Raw genomic sequence first — 20598 nt, 5'->3', positions numbered from 1 at the left:
ATTCAAATAAATAATTCAAAAATGAAATTGACTTTATCTAAAATAATCCTTAAATTTTAAAAAGCAAAGTAACACCATCACAAACCAATTCAACCATCTATTTTCGTGTATTTTTTTGTCAAATTTTGCTATTAGTCCTTATATTATACATACGTCGTGAATTTAATCTTTGTATTCTGATTTAGTTTTGCTAAGTCAAATTTTACTATTAATCTTTCCTCAATAATTTAATAAATTTCATTTTGTATATTTTTAAAATTTAAAATTTTAGTTCTTACTTAAACAATTTCTATTAAATTTAATATTTAAATAAAACGAAAATATTTTAGTAAGTTTTATGTTAAAATAGCAAGTTTTATGAGATTATATATATGATAATATATTTACCCTATAAAATTTTGAAAATAGAAAACTTTAAGTTAAACAAGTTTAACTAATGCCATTTGAATCAAGATTCAAAATTAAATTTAAACTTTGAAAAATATAAAACTAAAAGTGATAAAATTAGAGTATGATATAAAGATTAAATCCGTATTTTAGACATAGTAGAGGTATTAATAGCGGAATTTTACCTTTCTTTTTTCTCAAAAACATTTGGCTTCTGGACGCGTTTTTTGTTTGCAGAGCCAACAGACCATCAATGGAGTTCAAGAGTCAACATCATGTCCTAATAATCTAATTTTAATGGTGAACCCCAATTTTCTACAATTTCGTCATTAAAAACCCTCATAAAATCAAATAAAAAAACACCCAACGCTCCCAATCGTGCCCCTTTAATGGAAATCGCTTTAAATCAAAATACCCCACCGATCTGACTCAGTTTCTTCACCGCTCTAAGGCTTCTTTTCGCCATTGCCTAAAAACCAGTCCCGACAATGAAGCCGCCAAAACTTCTTCGTTTAGTTTACCCAAAAAACCATTCGAAAACCCATTTTTTACATCTAAGTCCCTTCCTCTTCTTCACCTTCTTTATCCTCCTTCAAGCCTCCTTAATCCATGCTGAAATCCCATTAGAGTACATCAAACACTGTAACGGCGTCGTTCCGGTATCTCCGGCGGAGCCTACCACTCTTTTTCCCAGCCCCACCACCGTTTCTAACAACCTCGACTTTAAAATTGGGTATTTCAGTGGCGGAGACTCCATTTTTTTCCAATCAAATACCGCCGTCGATGTGCCCAAAGCAGCTACGTTTAGTGCTCAGTTTTCTCACGACATCTTTGGTAGTAATCAAACCCGAATTTATAAAGTTCAAGGAAAGCTCGTTTTACAAATTCCTAAATCATTTTCCCTTCCTTCTCCAAATGGCGGTATCTTAAACCCTCGCCGAGGCTTACGGCGGCAGTTCCGGATCAGGGGACCGAAAATCCCAGTCATCGGAAGGGGAGCGCCAAGTTTTTCGCTTGGTGGGTTTTGGTCGGAATCAACTGGGAGGCTTTGTATGATTGGATCAGGGATAAGCAATGGCAATGCAGGTAAATTCAGGACTTTTAATGTTGTTCTTAAGCTAAATTACTCGAATAATTTCAATGTTTCTGGTACTTTAATCTCTGGGGCTCTTCAAAGTTTGGATTCTGAACATAGTTCGAGTTACTTTGAGCCTGTTCCCATATTGGGCATTAGAAACTCCGAGAATTATGAGTTTAGTTTGGTTGATAATGGAAAGGATGGTTCTTGTTTAAGTGAGGGAGAAAATTTGGATGTTAATAAAGCAAATGGGGGATTTTGTTCAGTGGTTGTTCAACGTAAGATTAGGTTTGAATTGGATTATGGAAATTGTGATCAAGTTAATTGCAGTTTTGTCATTAAAGATGTTAAATTTGTTCCTAGTTTCATGTTCTTTAAGCATATTAAGTGTGTGGATAAAGGGAAAATGCAGGTTTTGTTGGGTTTCCGGAACTCGAGTTGGACCCGTAATTATTTCCCTTTCGATCCTAACAAGACATTGATCGGTGAGGGAGCATGGGATGAGAAGAAGAATAGTTTTTGCGGTGTTGCTTGTCGAATTTTGAAATTTGGGAATTCTTTGAATGGAACATTAATTGGGGATTGTTCGATTAAGTTTAGCTTGAGATACCCCAAGGTTTTGTCATTGAGAAATAGGGATTCGATTGTGGGGAAAATTTGGAGTGATAAAAACAAGGAGGATCCGAGTTACTTTGATATGATTCGGTTCAGGAGTGTTTGGGAAGTATCACCTGGGTTAAAGAATGTTCCGGGTTTAAGATACGAGTATACCGAGGTTGACAGTGCTAGAAGAGTTTATGCAAGTAAGCATGTTGCCGAACACAAGGGAAAGACATACCCTAATGCTGATTCGATAGATATGAGATTTGATATGTCAGTGATAGATAGTAAAGGAGAGTCAGCATGGGGTATTGCGAACCCAATGTTTGTGGGTGCTCAGCCTTACAAGTATCAGTCTTACAGTCTTTTACCGTTGTCTTTTGAGTCAGCAATTCCGAGCAATAATGATAGCAGGCTATTGAATATCAGCTATCAGATTAGCTACACGTATTATTCGAGTAACAGACCTGTTTTGGCCCAAGGATTTGAAATTTCTGCTGAGGGTGTATATGATAGACATACCGGTGTTCTGTGCATGGTTGGATGTAAACACGTAAGATACAAGAATCATAGTTCGATAAAAACTGATTCATTGGACTGTGACATTTTAGTTACTATCCATTTTTCTCCTATAAATGTTGCAGAAAAGTATCGTGTTAAGGGGACAATTGAAAGCACACGGATCAAGTCGGACCCTCTTTATTTTGGACCAATTAATTTTTCCTCGAGATCGTTCTATGCTGGACAGGCTAAAGAATCCATTTGGCGAATGGATCTGGAGATTACCATGGTTTTAATTTCCAATACACTCGCATGTCTTTTTGTTGGAATGCAGCTTTTTCATGTGAAGAGACACCCGGAAGTGCTTCCGTTTATCTCTGTCTTGATGCTCGTTGTTCTTACTTTGGGGCACATGATTCCTCTATTGTTGAACTTCGAGGCCTTGTTCGTAAAAAACAGTAATCAACAAAATGCTTTTCTCGAAAGTGGTGGATGGCTCGAAGTAAACGAGATAATAGTAAGGGCGGTAACAATGGTAGCTTTCCTTTTGCAGTTTCGTCTTCTCCAACTCACTTGGTCCATACGGCAAGGTGATGATAGCCAAAAGGGCTTTCGGGACGCAGAGAAAAAAGCATTATACGTATCCCTACCTTTATACCTAACTGGTGGGTTGATAGCTTGGTTCGTGCACCGATGGAAAAACTCCCACCAGACCCCGTTTCTACAACCCCATCACAAACGGCTCCGAATGGTTCCATACCAAAACCGTTTCTACCATCAAACTTCTTTCTGGACCGACTTTAAGTCTTACGGCGGTTTGATTCTCGATGGGTTTTTGCTTCCACAGATTCTGTTCAACATCTTCTCCAAATCAAACGAAACAGCTCTTGCTGCTTCGTTTTACATCGGAACAACCCTGGTCCGTCTATTGCCTCACGCATATGATCTTTACAGAGCTCACAGTTCCTCAGGATATCTCGACTTATCGTACATATACGCAAACCACAAAATGGATTTTTATTCTACTGCCTGGGATATCATTATACCTTGTGGTGGTCTGCTCTTTGCCATCTTTGTTTTCTTGCAGCAGCGATACGGAGGTCAGTATTTACTACCTAAACGGTTTCGAAAAGATGCTGTATACGAAAAAGTATCTGTAGATAACAGTGAGGAATTACAAGGGGAAACTGTTCAGAAAAACTTTTATAGCTTGTGATGCAAGTAATGGTGGAAACTTTTTTTTTTCCAGATCAAATATAGTAAACGCTTTTCGATCATCCTGTTCTATAGCTATGGGCTTTATGTTCTTTGTTCTTTTTTCCCTATGGATTCTTTTGCTTCTCAGTTCTGGTATGTTTATCATAGGGTGATACTGAAATAAATGTTGAAATCAATATGTTTTTGCATGGTAGCCAAATTTTGCAAAGCCAACTTATGTATCCTCTAGTTTTATATGAATGCAAAACTAGAGTCTAGATTGAATCAATTCCGGTTTTAGAAGCTCAGGTTCATTTCAGTTTGGGTAATTCTCAACTTCAGTCATTTTCGGTGTTTAGTTCTTTCAGATTTGGTCATTTTTAAATTTGGGTTGTTTAAGTTCAGCCTTCTTAGGGTTCAAGACTCGGGTTTTTGGAGCTCAGTTATTATAAGTTCTGGTCATTTCAATTTCGAGTAATTTGGGATTTAGGTCATTTTGGCATTTTAGTCACAATTTGGGATGGTAAAAATGTTTTCAAGTTCAATCGAGTTAATTACTTGAACAAAAAGCAAGCAGTAGGAAACAAATCATAAACCCAAATTAACAGTTAAAGAAGACGTTGATTTAGTGAAATAAGTAATCTCAAAGACGAACCTTTTGCTACCCCATAGGTTTAGGCAAAACTCGAATCAATGGTCAGGATTCAGGAACCTGTGTAATGTTTTTATGCAAGGTAAAGAATCCTATGTTCATATGAACTACACAAAAACAAACATATTGGTTATGTCTGGTTTCTCACATTATTAACAGCTATGGCTTCAAAAACAGATTCAAGAAAGATACACATGATCGCTATACATATGAGCAGTCATATTCAATGACTTAAGCATTGCTTCCCCTCTTTTGTTGAACACAAATGTGGATATACCACCATTGTTCACATCGATTGACCGAAACCTGAAGCATGAATGAAAAACAACTGTTAGAGAAAGCTGCTGAAAGTCGAGCAACAATGCAACAGTATTTGGTTCAATTATGGTTTTAGTCCAGCAACTATGTTAAAATTCGGGATTTAATCCCTCTAAGCTGATATAACATCATCACTATAATTGCAGACACCATCGATGTTATCAATTTGAACCTACTAATTATAAAGTTAGAAGGACCATTAGGCTGAATTGAAGTAAAATGATTAAATCTCAAATTTTAACGTAACAGAGGGATAGAAACCATAATTAGACCTTTATGAACCAAAACGATATGTGAATCCTAGATGCATGTTCTTTATTCTATTGTTACAATTGCAGCAAATAGTTAAGTTAAACAAGATCTCTAAAAGCTCATTGGCAAGAAATGGAAATTATAAGTACATGAAGAACATACAGTTTTCATTGGCAAGAACATACAGTTCACCAATGGTAATAGTTATAATATGTTAAGAAAATGACATACCTCTCAGGGGGTAGCCCTAAAGCTGTGCAGATAAGTGCCCTTACAATTGATTTGTGAGTGACAACTAAAAAACTTTCACCCTGATAAATGATGAACACCATTACTCATCGATCAAATTTATTCGGGATGCAAAAGATATAGCGATTACAAAAAAAGAAGTTAATGGAAAAGAGAGTATACCGGCGTGAACAATATTTCCCTCCAAGCATCTCTAGCTGTTGCCCATAGTCTCCGAAGAGGGTAAACACCGTTGACGTAGAAATTCGCCGGATCCTCTCTCCATGTTATGTACTCCTTTGGATATATCACCTTAGCATCCACTGCCTCCAAATTCTGAATATCATTTAGTCTAATACTTGCAGAATGTTTTTGCATTATTCTAAAGCAGAAATTAGCTACTTAAGTTAATTGAGTTTCAAAACCGGCTAGATGATAACTTCTACATAGACCAAGCTAGTAATGTACTTAAGACAAGTTTTACATACATACTTATACGTGTATATATATGAATGAAACAGACCATTTTTCATGCCTTCAAGGAAAAAGAGATGGGCTTCCTTCAGTGAATCAAGGAAAACCAATGGCTCTTCCCTCCCTTGCCATAACACTTCAGCAGTAGTCTGCATTACAGAAAGATGGTTCAAAAATACAAAAAGAATCCTATACATCTAACCTTAACAAATAAGGTCGGTAGTCATACCTTAGCACGGGATATCGGACTTGAAAAACACTGATCAAAGTGCATATTTGCAAGGGCATGCCTACACCTTTCAGCTTGTTTCACTCCGGCTTCTGTTAGCACAGATAAGTTTGAGCTGCCCTGCAACACAAAGATAGCAAAGTCAGCACTGCATAATTTTGGGGATTCGGAGACAAATGGAAGAACCAACTTCTATGTCGCTCTGTTCTTCATTATGCTTAAACCCTGCACCTGTATCTGAAATATATTCAAACATGGGTACGAGAATACGACCTTTTAAGAAAAATACCCTTTGAACACACGACTATATCAAACACTTACACACGAATCCAAGCAACATAGTCTAATTTCATATATGTTCACAAAGCACAATGAAAGCCAACTCAAAACTCCTTAAAATTTGATGTTTTTCATCATTCATATATTCAAACATAGGTACGAAAATACGACTCTTTAAGAAAAATACCCTTTGAACAAACAACCATAGCAAACACTTCCACACGAATCCAAGCAACATAGTCTAGCTTCATATATGGTCACAATGATGGCAAACTCAAAAAAAAGAAAAAACTCCTTAAAATTAGATGAATATCTTGTAATAGAAACTAATTAACGAGAACCAGAGGCAACAAACCTGAACTCTACCCTCTTCATTCCAAGTGCTAAGGCCATGCCTTACAAGAATTACCTTCTTTGGAGAAGATAAGGACTCACGAGTAATCGATATGGTACCTCTTTCAAAATCATAAGCAGAACCAGTCAAGGCATAATCATTTTCAAGTTTATCTGTATCAGAAACACCGTAAAAATCAATTTTTAAGTAGCAAAAAGGAAAAAAAAAAAAGTAAATGAAAACTGGAGAAAGCATGGGAACTTACCAGCAGTTACAGGCCCTTCTGCACTGGAACTTGAGCATCGAATTCTTGGAGTTGAACGACATAAATTATAGCGGTTAGTAGCTAGTTTAGCATCTTTGGAGGCTAAATTTGTAAAGAAAGGGATGGTTAAGGACAGAGCTTCACAAACCATGTTCTTCTTCAAAGATGGGGCGACAAATGATAATGGTTTCTATGATTGTTTGATATACATTAGACCATATGAACAATTGCTGGTGGGTTTTCAGGAATTTTCTATTATCGAATCTTTGATTATTAGGAGCTTGGGGCACTGTATCTAGCTTTGAATGGTGGGGGTTTGTTTTCATGTGATACGGTGAGGTATTGGGTAAGCGATTCTTATCCTTGTGTTTTTTTATTTCTTTGGTTAATTACATTTTACATCCCTAAAGTATGCTCATATTTTAAACTGATCCCTTAATTTTAAAATATTCTTATTGAATTTTGAAAGTATTAATCAATTCATCCGTTAGATTGTGACAAGAAACATTCAAAATATATAAATTAAATTATAAATACATATAGGTCGATCTCATAAATTATTTCTAATCCATATATTTTAAAATACACCACGATTTTTTTATACAATTTTAGGGTAAGAGAGAAGTAAATACAATTTGAACCGTGCCAAACAAGTAACTAAAAAAAACTTTAACCACCACTCTATATAAGTCAAGATACACCATGTTGGTTTTAAACTATCATTTAACACCTAAACTGACAATTAGACTAACAAAAATCTAATTAATATAATATTAATACTTTGAAATTTTAATTAAAATATTTTAAAATCTAGGACTAAATTAAAATTTTGACGAAAAGTTAATATTTAACGTAATTTTCTTTTTCTACAAAATATCAGTATTTATTCTTAAGCTCGGGATGAGAGATTCTGTTATGCCATTTTGCTGATGCTGATGTAATGTAAGTTTACGTTGCCTTTACCAATTACCCCCAAATTTTGAGTTTGGCAACTCAAGCTGATAACGTTTACAAAACAGCGCATTCCGAAACGATCCCTCCAATGCTTTGCATTATGATATTCGAATAAGAACTCCACTCAATTTATTTTAGTCATAAAATATTAAAAGAATTTAAAATATTTAAATATAATAAAATCAGAATCTAAAATAATCTAAATTAAAATCATCAAATAAATAATTCAAATGATAAACTCAAATAACTCCACTTTAAAAATTTAAATAATATGAAGCATTTAAAATAACACTAAATTTTTAAAACACATATTAACCCTATTTAAAACCAACTCAATCCACACAATTGATTATAGGTGTACTATATCGGTCTAATCTGTCCATCATTTGACTGCATATGTGCTTCTTCAAAAACCCACTATTCAATGCAAAGAGTGGATAGGTTCTAAAGAAATTAATGCTGATAATGTTTAGCAGAAAATAGTAAGACCCTACCTCATTAACTCTAGCAGTTTCACTAGCAAAATAATCAAGGCAAAGAATTTTCATCCCAAAACTGGCATTTGCAACTACAACCGCTGTTTTTAACTTCGTCCTTTTGATGCTGTATCAAAATAGAAATGCATGGAATTTTTAATTGCTGTAAACGTATAAACTAAGACTTTACCGAAGGACGAAAAGGATTATATATCTCAGTAAGATGTCTCCATCTTTTTCATTGTAAACAAATTTCAATCTTCAGGTGGGAAGTCTTCATCCGAACCATTGTCGAGGAAAGACCCAAGAGTTTTCCTCAAAATGCTGAAAGTTCTTTCATCCTGCATTTGCATAACGTATAAAAATAGATGTTTAAAGCTTTTTCAAGTCAACAAATTTGCCAGTTTCATTGTTTAATAACCTGTTTCTTTTTCTTCAATGACTCCTCCAACTGAGCAATTTTATCAGCATAGAATTTCTCTTGCTCGATTATCAAGCTCTTCTCTTTCTTCCCTAATGTACCAACCAATACCAAAATTAGTATAAATTATGCTTCATTAAAATCGAGGAACAGCATTTTTATTTATAGCTTACTCAATTGTTCATATCGCACAAACAGCCTTTCTTTGTCTTCCTCAAATCTGGAAATAGTATCTGTGGAATAGCATTGATAAATCAGAATACAATCAAAAGTCTAAATTCGCATAGAAATAAAGTTTTTCAGTTTATCTTTTTAAAATCATGGTTTTTTGAATCATAAACTTCAAATTCTGAAAAGTTTAGTTTATGTTAATTATGGTTTTTCCGATTCGATCCAATACCTTATTTAAAAGACGAAACATTAAATTCTTTATCGCTCAACCCAGCAAGCACACATAATTATTTAGTTGTCACTTAAGGAAAGAAATGAATAGGCAAAAAGAGCTTTAATTATCAGAAAAGGTTCCATTTGAGTATTCAACGCTGATGACATACATACATGTTTAAGAGTAAAGGTATACCAGTACTACGGAGCCAAGGCATGAATTTAAAAATTGAAGAACTTCATTTATTATACTAAAATTTAAAACATACCAATCATAAAGACTACTAACCAAGTTTCCAAAGAAATAAGCCAAAAACTAGTTTCAGAATGTTTATTATCATATCAGCAGCAGTTTAAAGTTTAAATAAACAACTTTCCTATCGTAGGATACTGACAGATGTATTACTACAAGATATTCTAATAGATCTTCAAAAACTACCTTTCAAAGACTGCATGTGGATAGTTTTTTCTTTGCAGAATTTCTCGTAAACCTCTTGAAACTTAGCAGTCTCACTCTTCAAGCAATTTTCACACTGCAAAACAAATAAATTACATTACCATCTCAAGCTTTTAAGCCATTTGTTAAATCCAATTAACAAATTCACTTTTATTGACCGGTTTCATGGATGATCCCTGAGATCTTTATTAAGTAAATACCTCTTTTGAGCTCTTTGTAAGTGCCTTGGCAAATGTTTGTCTAGAGTAAAAAGAAACAAACAACAATAAATTACTATATCTAGATCAGAAAAAATATGCTTAAATTTTGGCTCAAGGTTGGATTATAAGTAGGCTAATATAGTTTACCTTTCCTTCTCAATTTTTGACTTCAGATCATCAAGCTTAGATCTTATCTCAGCAGCCACACTGTCAACGCAATATACAAGAGACTAAATAATGGCAGAACTTGATAAGAATTTAAAAAAAAAAAAGAAGAAGAAAAAAGATTAAACAAACAAATATAACAGTTTTGTTATTTCATTTGCTCAAATTAAAGTTAGTCAAGCATCAGTTTGTGAAACCATTAGCATAGACGTAATGATCTTCACGAATCAGCGAAGGAATTGATAGAAAATAGAATAATAACACATGCACCATTCATTCAAATCTGAATACAGTAAAAGTTCAATGATGGAGTTCAAATTAAGAAATTACTACTTGTTAACTCGTACAAAATTCCTTGAACTGACCAACCAAAATCATGCATCAAATAGCATAAAAGTAAAAGAACACCTGCAATCAATATGAAAATTGAAAAAAAAAAAAAACAGCTTCATCTTTGAAATTGAGGAGGAGGGGGTGGTGAGGAAACCGCAAAGAAATCACAGCTCTAATGTAAAATTCTCATTGACTATAAAATTCAAACAAATATCGTTTTTAAAACAAAAAAAAAAGTGAAATCAAATTTTAATTTTACCTGGAAATTGTCTCTTCGTTCTTCTTTTTCCCGTCCTTTTGTGCTTTTTCTTTTATCAGTTGCAGAGCCGACATGATCCCTTTGAGATCACTGAAATTTCATCAACAAACAAAATGCTTATCAAATTAAAGCACATAAACACATACAAAGAAAACATAGAAGAACAGTAGTCGTGAAGAATGACTTAGAAAGATCAGGATCAGGATCGAAATCATCAATGAGTCGGGTTTTCGGATCCGATTTTCCGAGCAAGGACTCCGATCCACGCTTTTTGTTTCTTGCTTTGCTCGTTGACATTGTTTTGGTTTCCTTTCTTTTTTACAAAAATTTGGAGTTCAAAATGGAGAAAAAGGAGAGCGAGAGACGTTTCCTTTCTCCGTGTGAGTTAGAGAGTTTTTTTTTTTTTTCTAATTTTTTGAAGCTTTGGAGAAGGAAGAGGATTGGCCGTTTTTGGATATAAGAAATGCCGTTTTTTGTTACGCGCTCAATTGGCGCTCTTTTTCTTTCAATTCAAATATTCAAATAGCTTATTTTCGTTTGATCAAAATTTACAAATTTTATTTCCAATTGATTTTTTTAACTTTAATATTGAGAACTTTTTTTATTTTACAACTTAGATTTCTACAATTTTTATTTATTAAATTTTTTTAAAGTATCTTTACACTCATAAATGTTGAGTTTAATATAGGATCTTGGTTATTAAAATTATTTTAAAATAAAAAAATAAATAAAGAAAATGTCATTTAATAAGTTGAATTTAAGATGGCCACATCCATGATTGTTAAGTTTCATTTTTTATTTAAGTTTGAATCTAGATCTTTTCTCTCATTCATATCGAGTTTAACTTAATATATTGTTGACTTTTTTCTTAATTTTCATCAACGTTAATAAAACTTGAAAAAAATTTAAATTTTTTTTAATATTAATTTCATTATAAATTGTTATCGTATCTACTCTTTTTGATATAATATATAAAATCACGTATAACCCTAATGAGTTAGAATTGTAAAATAAATCTGAAATAAAGTTTAATAAACCATCATAACCTTAATATATAACTTTTGCATATTAACCCTCATTTTTAATCAGTCCATCATCAATTAGAAATTAGTTACTAGAGTATCTACATATATTAACCCATATTTTATTTAATAACTAAAACCAAATAAACTTTAACCAAATAAGATCATTTTTAATTTAGACTAACATTTTATAATAGTAAATAATAATATATAATTACTATTATTATATATACGATGTCCATATTTTTCAACACAATATGCTTCAAAGCACACTCAAATTCATATTATCCTACGCTAATAATAATATTGATGTCGAGTTAAGACTCAATCAATAAAATTGTTAATAACTCAGTCAATAATATTTTTTTCATTTTCTCCTTTCATGGAAGGGGGTGGGGGGTGGGGCGTTGATGAAATTTAAGAATTTCTAACAATCTCACATAACAAATAAGTATAAAAATAGTGTATTAACCATAGCATATCTTACAAACAGATTTGATGAAAAGAAAAAGGGTAGCAATGGCCCCACCATAGCACCATCCTTTTGCTGTCTTCTAGTGGGCTCTTTTTATTGCATAAATAAAATCAAATCTAAGTCGTCCGATTCATTTAGCAGCATCATTGATTACTGATCAACGGTGATCCCATTAGTAAACATAGGCAATCATATACTTGGTGAAACAGGTGTAAAGCACCGGTTTTTCTATTCACTTATCCTTTTGGATTTAATTTAAAAAATTAATCGATTTTAAATGCGGCTGAGCGTTGAGGGAACAAAATAATGCAACGTTCCTAATAATTTCAGAAACTATTATATGGTAATGTTCCCAAAAGCGGTGGATTATTATCATTCGGTCACTAAAATAAAGAAAAATTTGAAAATTAAATATATTGCAGTAAAGTTTTAAGAATAGATCGAATTAGTTAGATCATCGGTTTTTATAGTTTGATTAAGCGAATCATTAAAAAATATAAAAATAATAATATTTAAAAAAATTCAATCGATTTTTAACTTAATTATATTGACTCGTATTGGTTCACAAGACACTTGATCTGATGTCTCTCTCCGGATTGATATCTTGGTCGGTTTGACTGGTTCAAATAAATATGTCCCTAAGTTTTTACATTTCGTATATCTAAAATTTAGTCTTTTAACTTTTATTTTCAAGAATTTAATCTCTCAACTTTATAGATTTAAAATATGCTTTCAAATTATATATAACCACGTAATATTATAATTAAAATTTGACGATATTAATTATTTAAACTAAATAATAAAATTATAAAATATAAAAATTAAATTTTATTTAAAATTAAAGTATAAAAATTAAATATTAAATTTAAGTATATTAAAAAATTAAAATCGAAAATTAAACATTTTTCAAAAATGGAAAATAAAGTGGTGTGTGCATGACACGTGTCTTGGAAGAGGACCTTCTTTTATTTTTTATTAAAAATAATAAAATTTAAATTAATGTGTGTTTTAGCATTGTTAAAATTTAAAATTTTAAGTATTTAACTTCGAGTTTTATCTTGGTTAAAATTTGTATGTATATAACCGTTACTTGTCGATCTTCAATTTCATCATACATCATTATCATGTGTGAATTTAATTAAATTATTCTCTAATTCTTTATCCGTATTTATTTTATATTAATTTAATTCTATTATATAATTAATTGGATATATACTTATAATAATACTATATTTGTATTTCTCTAACTCTCATAAATAATAAAATTCAAAATAAGCCAAAAAAAATGCCTGATATCATTTTCAAAGATGGAAAATTATTAAATTTATTCCCACTTAAATCTTGCATTAGTTTAAAATTGGAATAAGGAATGATAAATCTCACTAAAAAAATTAAATTCATTTTTACTATATATTATTCAAATATTATTATTTAAATCCATATTAAATACTATTATCTATCACATATTTTAATAAAACACAATTTCAAATTTTCTATATTTTTTATTTTTGAATATTCGAATATGTAAAAAATTAGATTCTAATATATTAAAATTCTTTTATATATAAAAATATTATAAACATTTTATAATTAATGAATTCAGATATCTTAGTCTGTATCTATTATCGGAATAAGCAACATAGATTCGAATAATTAATGTCAAGACATCTATCCATATCCACTCTAAAACTACGACGAATAATGATTTTAAAATCCAATCTAAATAGGCTTAACGCACACTTTAGTACATGAAGTACATCTTTTTTTCCATTTTGGTCTTTAAAGTATTTTTTTTATTCACTCTGGTCTCTAATGTTAAAAGATATTCCCAATTCAATCATTTGGATATTAAAAGAAGTGGCTGAAATATTCAGTCAATCATACGCTGCTATAAGAAAAAATTACAAAAAATTTAAAAGTAGACTAAAAATTTTAATATTTTTATAATTTTATAAATAATTCAACATAAGATGCTTAGAATTTCAATATAAAGTTTATTAAAAAAATTTTGAACAATTTTATTATAATTTTTAATCATATCTATTTATTTTTATATAATATTTAAAACTACTTATAACTCTTTTTTAATTTATAGATAAAAAATAATAATATTTCTAATATACTCAAACTCACGTTTTTATTTTATAATAATATTTATATAAATGAACTGAGACTCATGAGATAGTTTTCTCTTGGAATATATCCCATTTTCAATCAAATCAAAACGGAAAGAATTAAATAAAACACTGACTACGTCCTTCCACGTGGCAAAGTCACATAGGATGGCTTCACTTCATTTGATGGTGAAGCAAATTGTAGAAAAAGCAGACATAGAGAAATGCAGAATTAGAAACGTCAAAAAATCAGAGAAAAAAAAAAGATTTGCTACACTGTATTCCATTCCAGATCTCTTTATCCTTTATCATTATTTTTTCCTTTTTCTTTTTTCTTTTTCATATAAAAACTGCCATTGAATCGAGGCCCAGTGGATCCTTTATTCTATAAATCGCCTTCTTTGTTTTCTTTGTAAGCGAGACGATAAATACAAACTCAAGAATTTGTCGGATTTTCGGCTCTTGTTATAGGTACGTAATTGTTTTACTTGTCGTATTTATTTTTAATTTTGATTAATACTAAGATCGCTCCATTTGTACCTTTTGATCGAATAAAGTTTGGTTCTTTTTGGAGGGTTTTGTTTTTGGAACTTGAATTGAAATGTAGAAAAAATATTGAAATTAATCTTTCGCAGGAAATTTTTTTCTTGTATTTTGAGAATTTAAAGAAGTTAGAGAAATAAATTAATTGTTCCCAAACCCTAATTTGTGTTTGGTAACTTTGATTAAAAAACAATTATGAACAAATAGGAAATTAGGAACTCAGTGATATACTTTCCAAAACATCGATTCGATTTTGTAACGAGAGAATTTTGTTCTTGGATCTACTTTTGATCGGCCATGTAATGTACTGTCGTTGGTGGATTCTTGGAAGCTTCGTTTTAATAATTATATGGCTTACAATGTTTTCATGTTTCACCTAATTTTAACATAACAATGTAAAAACATAGAAAGTTGCAGTATGTTCTTTGTCCTTCAAGTCTTCCAATGTGATAGGGAAACCCTAAGTTAGAAAACTAGGTGTTGTAATCTATCAGCTTTTACTAAGACCCAAAGTTACCATGAGGGCAATGTTTTCGTTATCGGGACCTCGAGGGTGATTGATGGATATACGTATGCGTCTTACATTTTCTTGTAATATAATTGAAATACATGAATGTAAGTTGTGGTCCCTTGAATTTGCTGTTCTTTTACTTTTTATCCATTTGGTAGAAGGGTGGTCAGACTTCTGGCTTCATCCATTTGTAGTGTTAAAAACTAGCATAGCTAGCAAAATTACAAGACAGTGACATGCGGCATGACTCGTGTAGCTCATGTTGATATACAATGATCAGTTTTTTTACGGTAGAAATGGGTTTAATTTTAACAAAAGGACCAGTTTGCTTCTTTGATCTAATTTACAGGGACTAATTTGTCCTTTTATTTAAGTAGAAGGGGCAAAATCCCCTCTTCTCCTAATATAAGGGCCTCCATGATACTTTTACCTAATCTATCAGCTTTTACTAGGACCCAAAGTTACCTCGAGGGTGAATGATGGATATACGTATGCGACTGATATCTATACTCTATGTGTTGAATGGTTGTACATTTTCTTATAAAAATTGAAATACATGAATGTAAGTTGTGGTCCCTTTAATTTGCTGTTTTTTTTATCCATTTGGTAGAAGGGTAGTAAGACTTTTGGCCCTTTTCATGAAAAAAATGTGAATAAAGCTATATGAGTTGAGGCCTTATCCGTTTGGTGTTTTTTCCTTATTTTGGCCGTTTATATGTCTTTCTGCATAAATAGCTGTTACTTCGGTGCTAGTTTTTTATCATTTTTTTCCTGGTCTTTATCTTTCTCAGGTTCTAGTTGCTCGATTGTTGCTCCTTTATTTAATATCTGGCATTTTCATGTGTTGATCCTCTTTCATTTTCTTTTTCTCAGAGATCAAGAGTGTCCTACTGGTTAAATCTGAGTTTGTTCGAACTGATCCATGGATTTTGAACAATATTATGCTCGGGAATGGAGGACCGTCCCAGGTGCTTCAACACCAGAGAGTTTGAATGGTAACTTCAACTGCAATATCTGCTTAGATTTTGCACATGAGCCGATTGTTACACTCTGCGGTCACCTTTACTGCTGGCCTTGCATCTATAAATGGCTTCATGTCCAGAGTGCCTCCCTTGCCTCAGACGATCATCCGCAGTGCCCTGTTTGCAAAGCCGGTATATCTCACACTACCATGGTTCCCCTTTATGGTCGTGGCCAGTCTGAATCCGAACTTCAAGGCAAGGCACTTTATAGGGGTATGGTGATACCTCCAAGACCACCAGCGAGCAGTTCACATCCTCTCTTATCACCTACATCCCTGAACAGTCAGCAGCTTCCTTATCGCAACCCTTACCAAAACCAAAACTACAACCCCCATGCTTCCTACGAACACGATTCATCCTCCCCGTTGCTAAACCTCGGAGGTTCCAGAGTGACCGGATTCCATCATCCGCTTGTTGGGATGTTTGGAGAGATGGTATATGCAAGGGTGTTCGGAAATTCGGAAAGCATATACGCATATCCGAACCCACACTACCTAACGGGAAATGGTAATAACCCGAGGTTGAGAAGACATGAGATGCAGGCTGATAGGTCACTGAATAGAATTTCAATCTTCCTCTTCTGTTGTTTCCTTTTGTGCTTGATTGTATTTTGAGCTTCTTATTTTACTTGCCATTTTGTATAAATTGTAAAGAATTAAGATGTAAACTTGTGGTATAGCCCCCATAAGCTGATGAGATTATATTGTATGATTAATATAATATTAGATTTTATTTGAAAATTCTACCATTTCTTTTCCAATTGGCTGTAAGTCAGTATCTAAGGCATTTGTCTCACTTGCTAATAATAAAACAATTTCAAAGAAATCATAAATTCAAATTCAAATTATTTATAATGAACAAGTGCATGAAGTCGAAACTGTGCCTCTAAGCTCAAAATAACCCAAATTTTAAATTTATCAAAATTTAACATAACTTCAATTCTCTAAAACAAAACTAATCAAAAATTTTAATCTTAAATTGATTCAACTCAAAATTAAAGTAACCACTTAAAAATCTATAGGAATCATATGTATTAAAAAGAAAATTTAGTAATCATTTTCGTCTAAGGTGGATATTTATTTCTTTTTGACAAATTAGGGTAATGTGGGGAATATGAAGTCACAATCACCAATTCAATTAGATCCCTAAAGGGTGGTTCACAAGGATTTTATGATAAAAAGGGTAGGTAAGTGATGGATGTACATATATAGGGTTCACAGTGGAGCATTTAAAATAAAGGTGGATATTTATTTTTTCTTCCGACGAATGGTTTTCTGCTTGACGCATAGCGATTGGTTATTATGAAACTTGAGGAACACTACAAATTGGAGTGCGGTGAATTTTGAGTAGCATTCTTTTTTTTTCTTTTTTCTTTTGTCGGTTGTTATGGAAGATTCGCAATTATTATATTTTTGCTAATAGTAATAATTGTGTGTTCAAGATCTTGTGGATATAGGTATAATTTGGGTAAAGAGTTACATGTCGAAGGATTCATGGGGATTTCAACCGAATATCTCGGTATTGATGAAGTACACATTACTTCCGGAGCCAGGCCGGATTAAGATTAACACAGATGGTATAATATCGTTTAATGATGATAACATTTTGATTGGTGGGGTATTTAGAGACGTAAATGAAAAATGGTTATGTGAATACTCAATAAAAGTGGGCAAGGAAACAGTAACTCATATTGAAGCTCGAACTATTTTTAAAGGTTTATGCATCACATGAAAAAAATGTTATAGACAGTTAGAGGTCAAGTGCAATAATACACTTCTTGTGGAGACCTTACTCGCAAGTAGCGATGTCAACAATAATTTGGCGAAATTATGATTAATAAGTTATTTACTCAAACAAAATTGGAAGATAAGAATTAAGTACATTCCTAAATATCATAATATGGTTGCTGATAGAACGGTAAAATATGTATATTATAATCCATTAGGCTTGACGCTTTTCAAGAATCCCTTGATTTTTATTCAATAGATTTTGGAGTCTGAAAGTGATATCCTTCACTAAATTATTTGATTATATTATACTCGCTTAATGTTTTTATTTTCCTACCGAAAAAAAAAAAAAAGAAGCAGAGCCAAAGTTCCCCTCCTCTTCCATCAACTTCATTGATCACATCAATGGCAAGCTCAAGCAATAAGAAAAGGGTCAATGTGCATGGACCACTGGTTAAGTGTCATAGCTCAAAGCCCACATGTTATTATTAAATATTGGTTTACCTACCAAATTGCAGCAAAAATATGGGCTTGAGCCTAGCAAAAGAGTCATTGGGAATGGGTTTATGTTAGGCAAAGCGTAGCATTAACAAAGTCCAATTGTAGCATATAAGGACCTCAATATCTATTGGATATGTACATATTCTCCTATTTATTCACTTTCTCCAATTTATTCACTTTCATCACATTTCATTCGTTTACTGAATGGTGAAATATATTATATTTTTAAAGAGAATGTGTACTTGACTCTTGGAGATAATATTTTAAAATGGGCAGTCTTAAATTTAAAACATGAATCGTAAAAGCGAATATAAAATATACAAAAAAGAATTTTTATCTTTGTTTATGTTTATTTTGGATTTAAAAGTACGAGATATAGCACATTAGATAAAAATTTGTATTTTTAAGTTTATGTAAAATTGTATGAAAAGCCTAAATTTCATTGTTATAGATTCAAAGGTTTTTATTAATATAAATATAAAAGATCCTAATAATAATATAACATACTATATAAAAATGGTTATTTAATTATTTTTAACTAAGTTGATGTTTAATTGACTTGTGACATTAACTTAATCATAAATTTTAAGTATAGGAAAAATAAGTCAATAACAATATAAAACATAAACAGAGATGGTGTTAGGAAGTACACATGCGCTCACACGGTTATATCACAACTAACAATGATAAAATTACATTTTTTTTTATGGTCCCTTTAGAAATTGCAAAATTATAAGTTAATATAATGATAATATCGTATTTTAGCCTTGTTAAAAAATCGTAATTCAATTTTAGCCTTTAAAAAAATTCTTACTTAGTCCCTAAATACAAATATCTAAAATAAATAAATAAAAATTTAGATAATCAAAATGTTGTTAGATAAATCAAAAAATTAAATACCAAAATTTATATTATAAATTAATCATAAATTAATTATTTAATTTAAATATAGTAGACTTTCATACTTCAGCAGAGCAATGCTAGGTGCAGTTCACGTAGGCACCCACTTCACCAAAAAAAAAAAAAAGAAAAAACAATGATTATTGATTAAGTATCAAGCAAAGCATGTGCTTAGTGAATGATTATTATCATGTCTTTCTTTTCTTGTAACTAATCCATATTATAAATATATTTTTTAGATTATATTAGACTCACCATATGTTTTGCTTAGCGGCGGGTCAATTTTCAAGTTGGTTAAATTTCGTTTTTTTCTTTTCTTATTATTTATTACATACCTCTTTTTTTTTTTAATTTACAGATATATTTTGTAAGTATTTTTATTGTCTTCACAATTTATGACGGATAGATGATGGTGTCTATTGTTCGCTAAAATTCCACCAACCAGTACCAGCAGTATTTTATTGGAAATTGGGTGGCTCTTCATCAACTTCTTAATTTTTTTTTTGTTTGAGTGTATTTCAGAATAATAAACTATTTCACTTGTTGATTTGGACCCGTGTTGTCTTAAGTTTTATATGTTTTTTATTTGTTTTTCCATTGTTTAATAAGTCACCAGTTTTAAAAGTTATTGTTTGCTCTTGTAACACGTTTTTTAGTCTTGCTTATGCATATAATTTCAGTTTTACAAGTGATTTTAAGGATGATTTTATTGTCCTTCTCTCTAGTTTGATGAATGCTCAATTCTTTTATTGGTTTTTGCTTGCCACTTCGGACCATCCGAGGCCTATTTCATTATCGTATCAAGTACATGCAATCACTTCAGATATGTCGTGTTTGAGTTGTGACAAAGTCAATTGTCAACATGTCATAATGTTCTATTGATGCTAAGGTTAAAGCCTTTATTGTGTTGATGAAGCTTATCCTTCATCATCTAAAAAAAAAATTTCGAAATGAATGCACACGTCCAATATTTTCGGTTTGATTTATTAATTATTTTTTTGAAACCACTCAGTAAATAAACGTATGTATTCATTTTGAAACCTTTTTAGATAATGTATTCATTTTGAAACCTTTTAGATAATTATGCTTATTTTATCTAAATTAAGAATTATTTTTAATTTCATGTATAATTTATTTTATTAATTCCAATATTATTTTATATAGTAGAAATTAGCCTTGAAAAGGGATAAATAAAATCAAGTCTAAAGAAAAGGGGGAAGGAAAATTAGACCAAAAAAAAAGTGGGTTTTATTGGTTTAATTGTGGATTCATGGGCGTGCAATCTTGTTTGAATTCTATAGGTAAACACCTAACCCTATATTTTAACAGTCAAATCAAGT

The 20598-nt window shown here is 31.6% G+C and overlaps 4 protein-coding genes across 5 annotated transcripts; 2 read left to right on the top strand and 2 right to left on the bottom strand.

The window, feature by feature from the left end:
• Positions 1–581: 581 nt before the first annotated feature.
• Positions 582–3843, top strand: LOC108489323 (uncharacterized). The gene has a single exon (XM_017793778.2). It carries the CDS (start codon positions 876–878, stop codon positions 3780–3782), a length of 2907 nt encoding a protein of 968 aa, XP_017649267.1. The 5' UTR covers positions 582–875; the 3' UTR covers positions 3783–3843.
• A 544-nt stretch (positions 3844–4387) lies between these two features.
• Positions 4388–7132, bottom strand: LOC108489324 (probable 2-carboxy-D-arabinitol-1-phosphatase). Its single transcript, XM_017793779.2, has 7 exons — positions 6795–7132; positions 6551–6702; positions 5917–6036; positions 5737–5836; positions 5397–5536; positions 5217–5296; positions 4388–4721 (listed from the first exon to the last, which is right to left on the bottom strand). Exons 1-7 carry the CDS (start codon positions 6943–6945, stop codon positions 4595–4597), a joined length of 870 nt encoding a protein of 289 aa, XP_017649268.1. The 5' UTR covers positions 6946–7132; the 3' UTR covers positions 4388–4594.
• A 1127-nt stretch (positions 7133–8259) lies between these two features.
• Positions 8260–10966, bottom strand: LOC108488688 (uncharacterized). The gene is made up of 8 exons (XM_017792978.2): positions 10628–10966; positions 10444–10533; positions 9834–9893; positions 9687–9726; positions 9469–9562; positions 8819–8878; positions 8646–8737; positions 8260–8565 (listed from the first exon to the last, which is right to left on the bottom strand). Exons 1-8 carry the CDS (start codon positions 10738–10740, stop codon positions 8479–8481), a joined length of 636 nt encoding a protein of 211 aa, XP_017648467.1. The 5' UTR covers positions 10741–10966; the 3' UTR covers positions 8260–8478.
• Positions 10967–14265: 3299 nt separating this feature from the next.
• LOC108487295 (E3 ubiquitin-protein ligase RMA1H1-like) lies at positions 14266–16870 on the top strand. Of its 2 annotated transcripts, none has more exons than XM_017791598.2 (2): positions 14266–14525; positions 15982–16870. In XM_017791598.2, the coding sequence occupies exon 2, from the start codon at positions 16031–16033 to the stop codon at positions 16742–16744; it is 714 nt and encodes a 237-aa protein (XP_017647087.1). In that variant the 5' UTR covers positions 14266–14525; positions 15982–16030; the 3' UTR covers positions 16745–16870. The 2 variants fall into 2 exon arrangements, with proteins under 2 accessions (XP_017647087.1, XP_017647088.1); XM_017791599.2 differs by lacking the exon at positions 14266–14525 and adding an exon at positions 15755–15899.
• Positions 16871–20598: the final 3728 nt, after the last annotated feature.

The sequence above is a fragment of the Gossypium arboreum genome, chromosome 10 (assembly GCF_025698485.1).
Source record: "Gossypium arboreum isolate Shixiya-1 chromosome 10, ASM2569848v2, whole genome shotgun sequence".
Lineage (NCBI taxonomy): Eukaryota > Viridiplantae > Streptophyta > Magnoliopsida > Malvales > Malvaceae > Gossypium > Gossypium arboreum.
This window is presented reverse-complemented; position numbering and strand designations above follow the sequence as displayed.

Coding starts and splice junctions, on each gene's coding strand:
- LOC108489323 (XM_017793778.2), top strand. CDS start 876: ATGAAGCCGCCAAAACTTCTTCGTTTAGTTTACCCAAAAAACCATTCG.
- LOC108489324 (XM_017793779.2), bottom strand. CDS start 6,945: ATGGTTTGTGAAGCTCTGTCCTTAACCATCCCTTTCTTTACAAATTTA. Junction 6,037..6,550: donor ATGAAGAGGGTAGAGTTCAG/GTTTGTTGCCTC, acceptor TTTGTGTTGCAG/GGCAGCTCAAACTTATCTGT. Junction 4,722..5,216: donor TTAGGGCTACCCCCTGAGAG/GTATGTCATTTT, acceptor TTCATGCTTCAG/GTTTCGGTCAATCGATGTGA.
- LOC108488688 (XM_017792978.2), bottom strand. CDS start 10,740: ATGTCAACGAGCAAAGCAAGAAACAAAAAGCGTGGATCGGAGTCCTTG. Junction 10,534..10,627: donor CCTGATCCTGATCTTTCTAA/GTCATTCTTCAC, acceptor ATGAAATTTCAG/TGATCTCAAAGGGATCATGT. Junction 8,879..9,468: donor CCACATGCAGTCTTTGAAAG/GTAGTTTTTGAA, acceptor GCTATTCCACAG/ATACTATTTCCAGATTTGAG.
- LOC108487295 (XM_017791598.2), top strand. CDS start 16,031: ATGGATTTTGAACAATATTATGCTCGGGAATGGAGGACCGTCCCAGGT.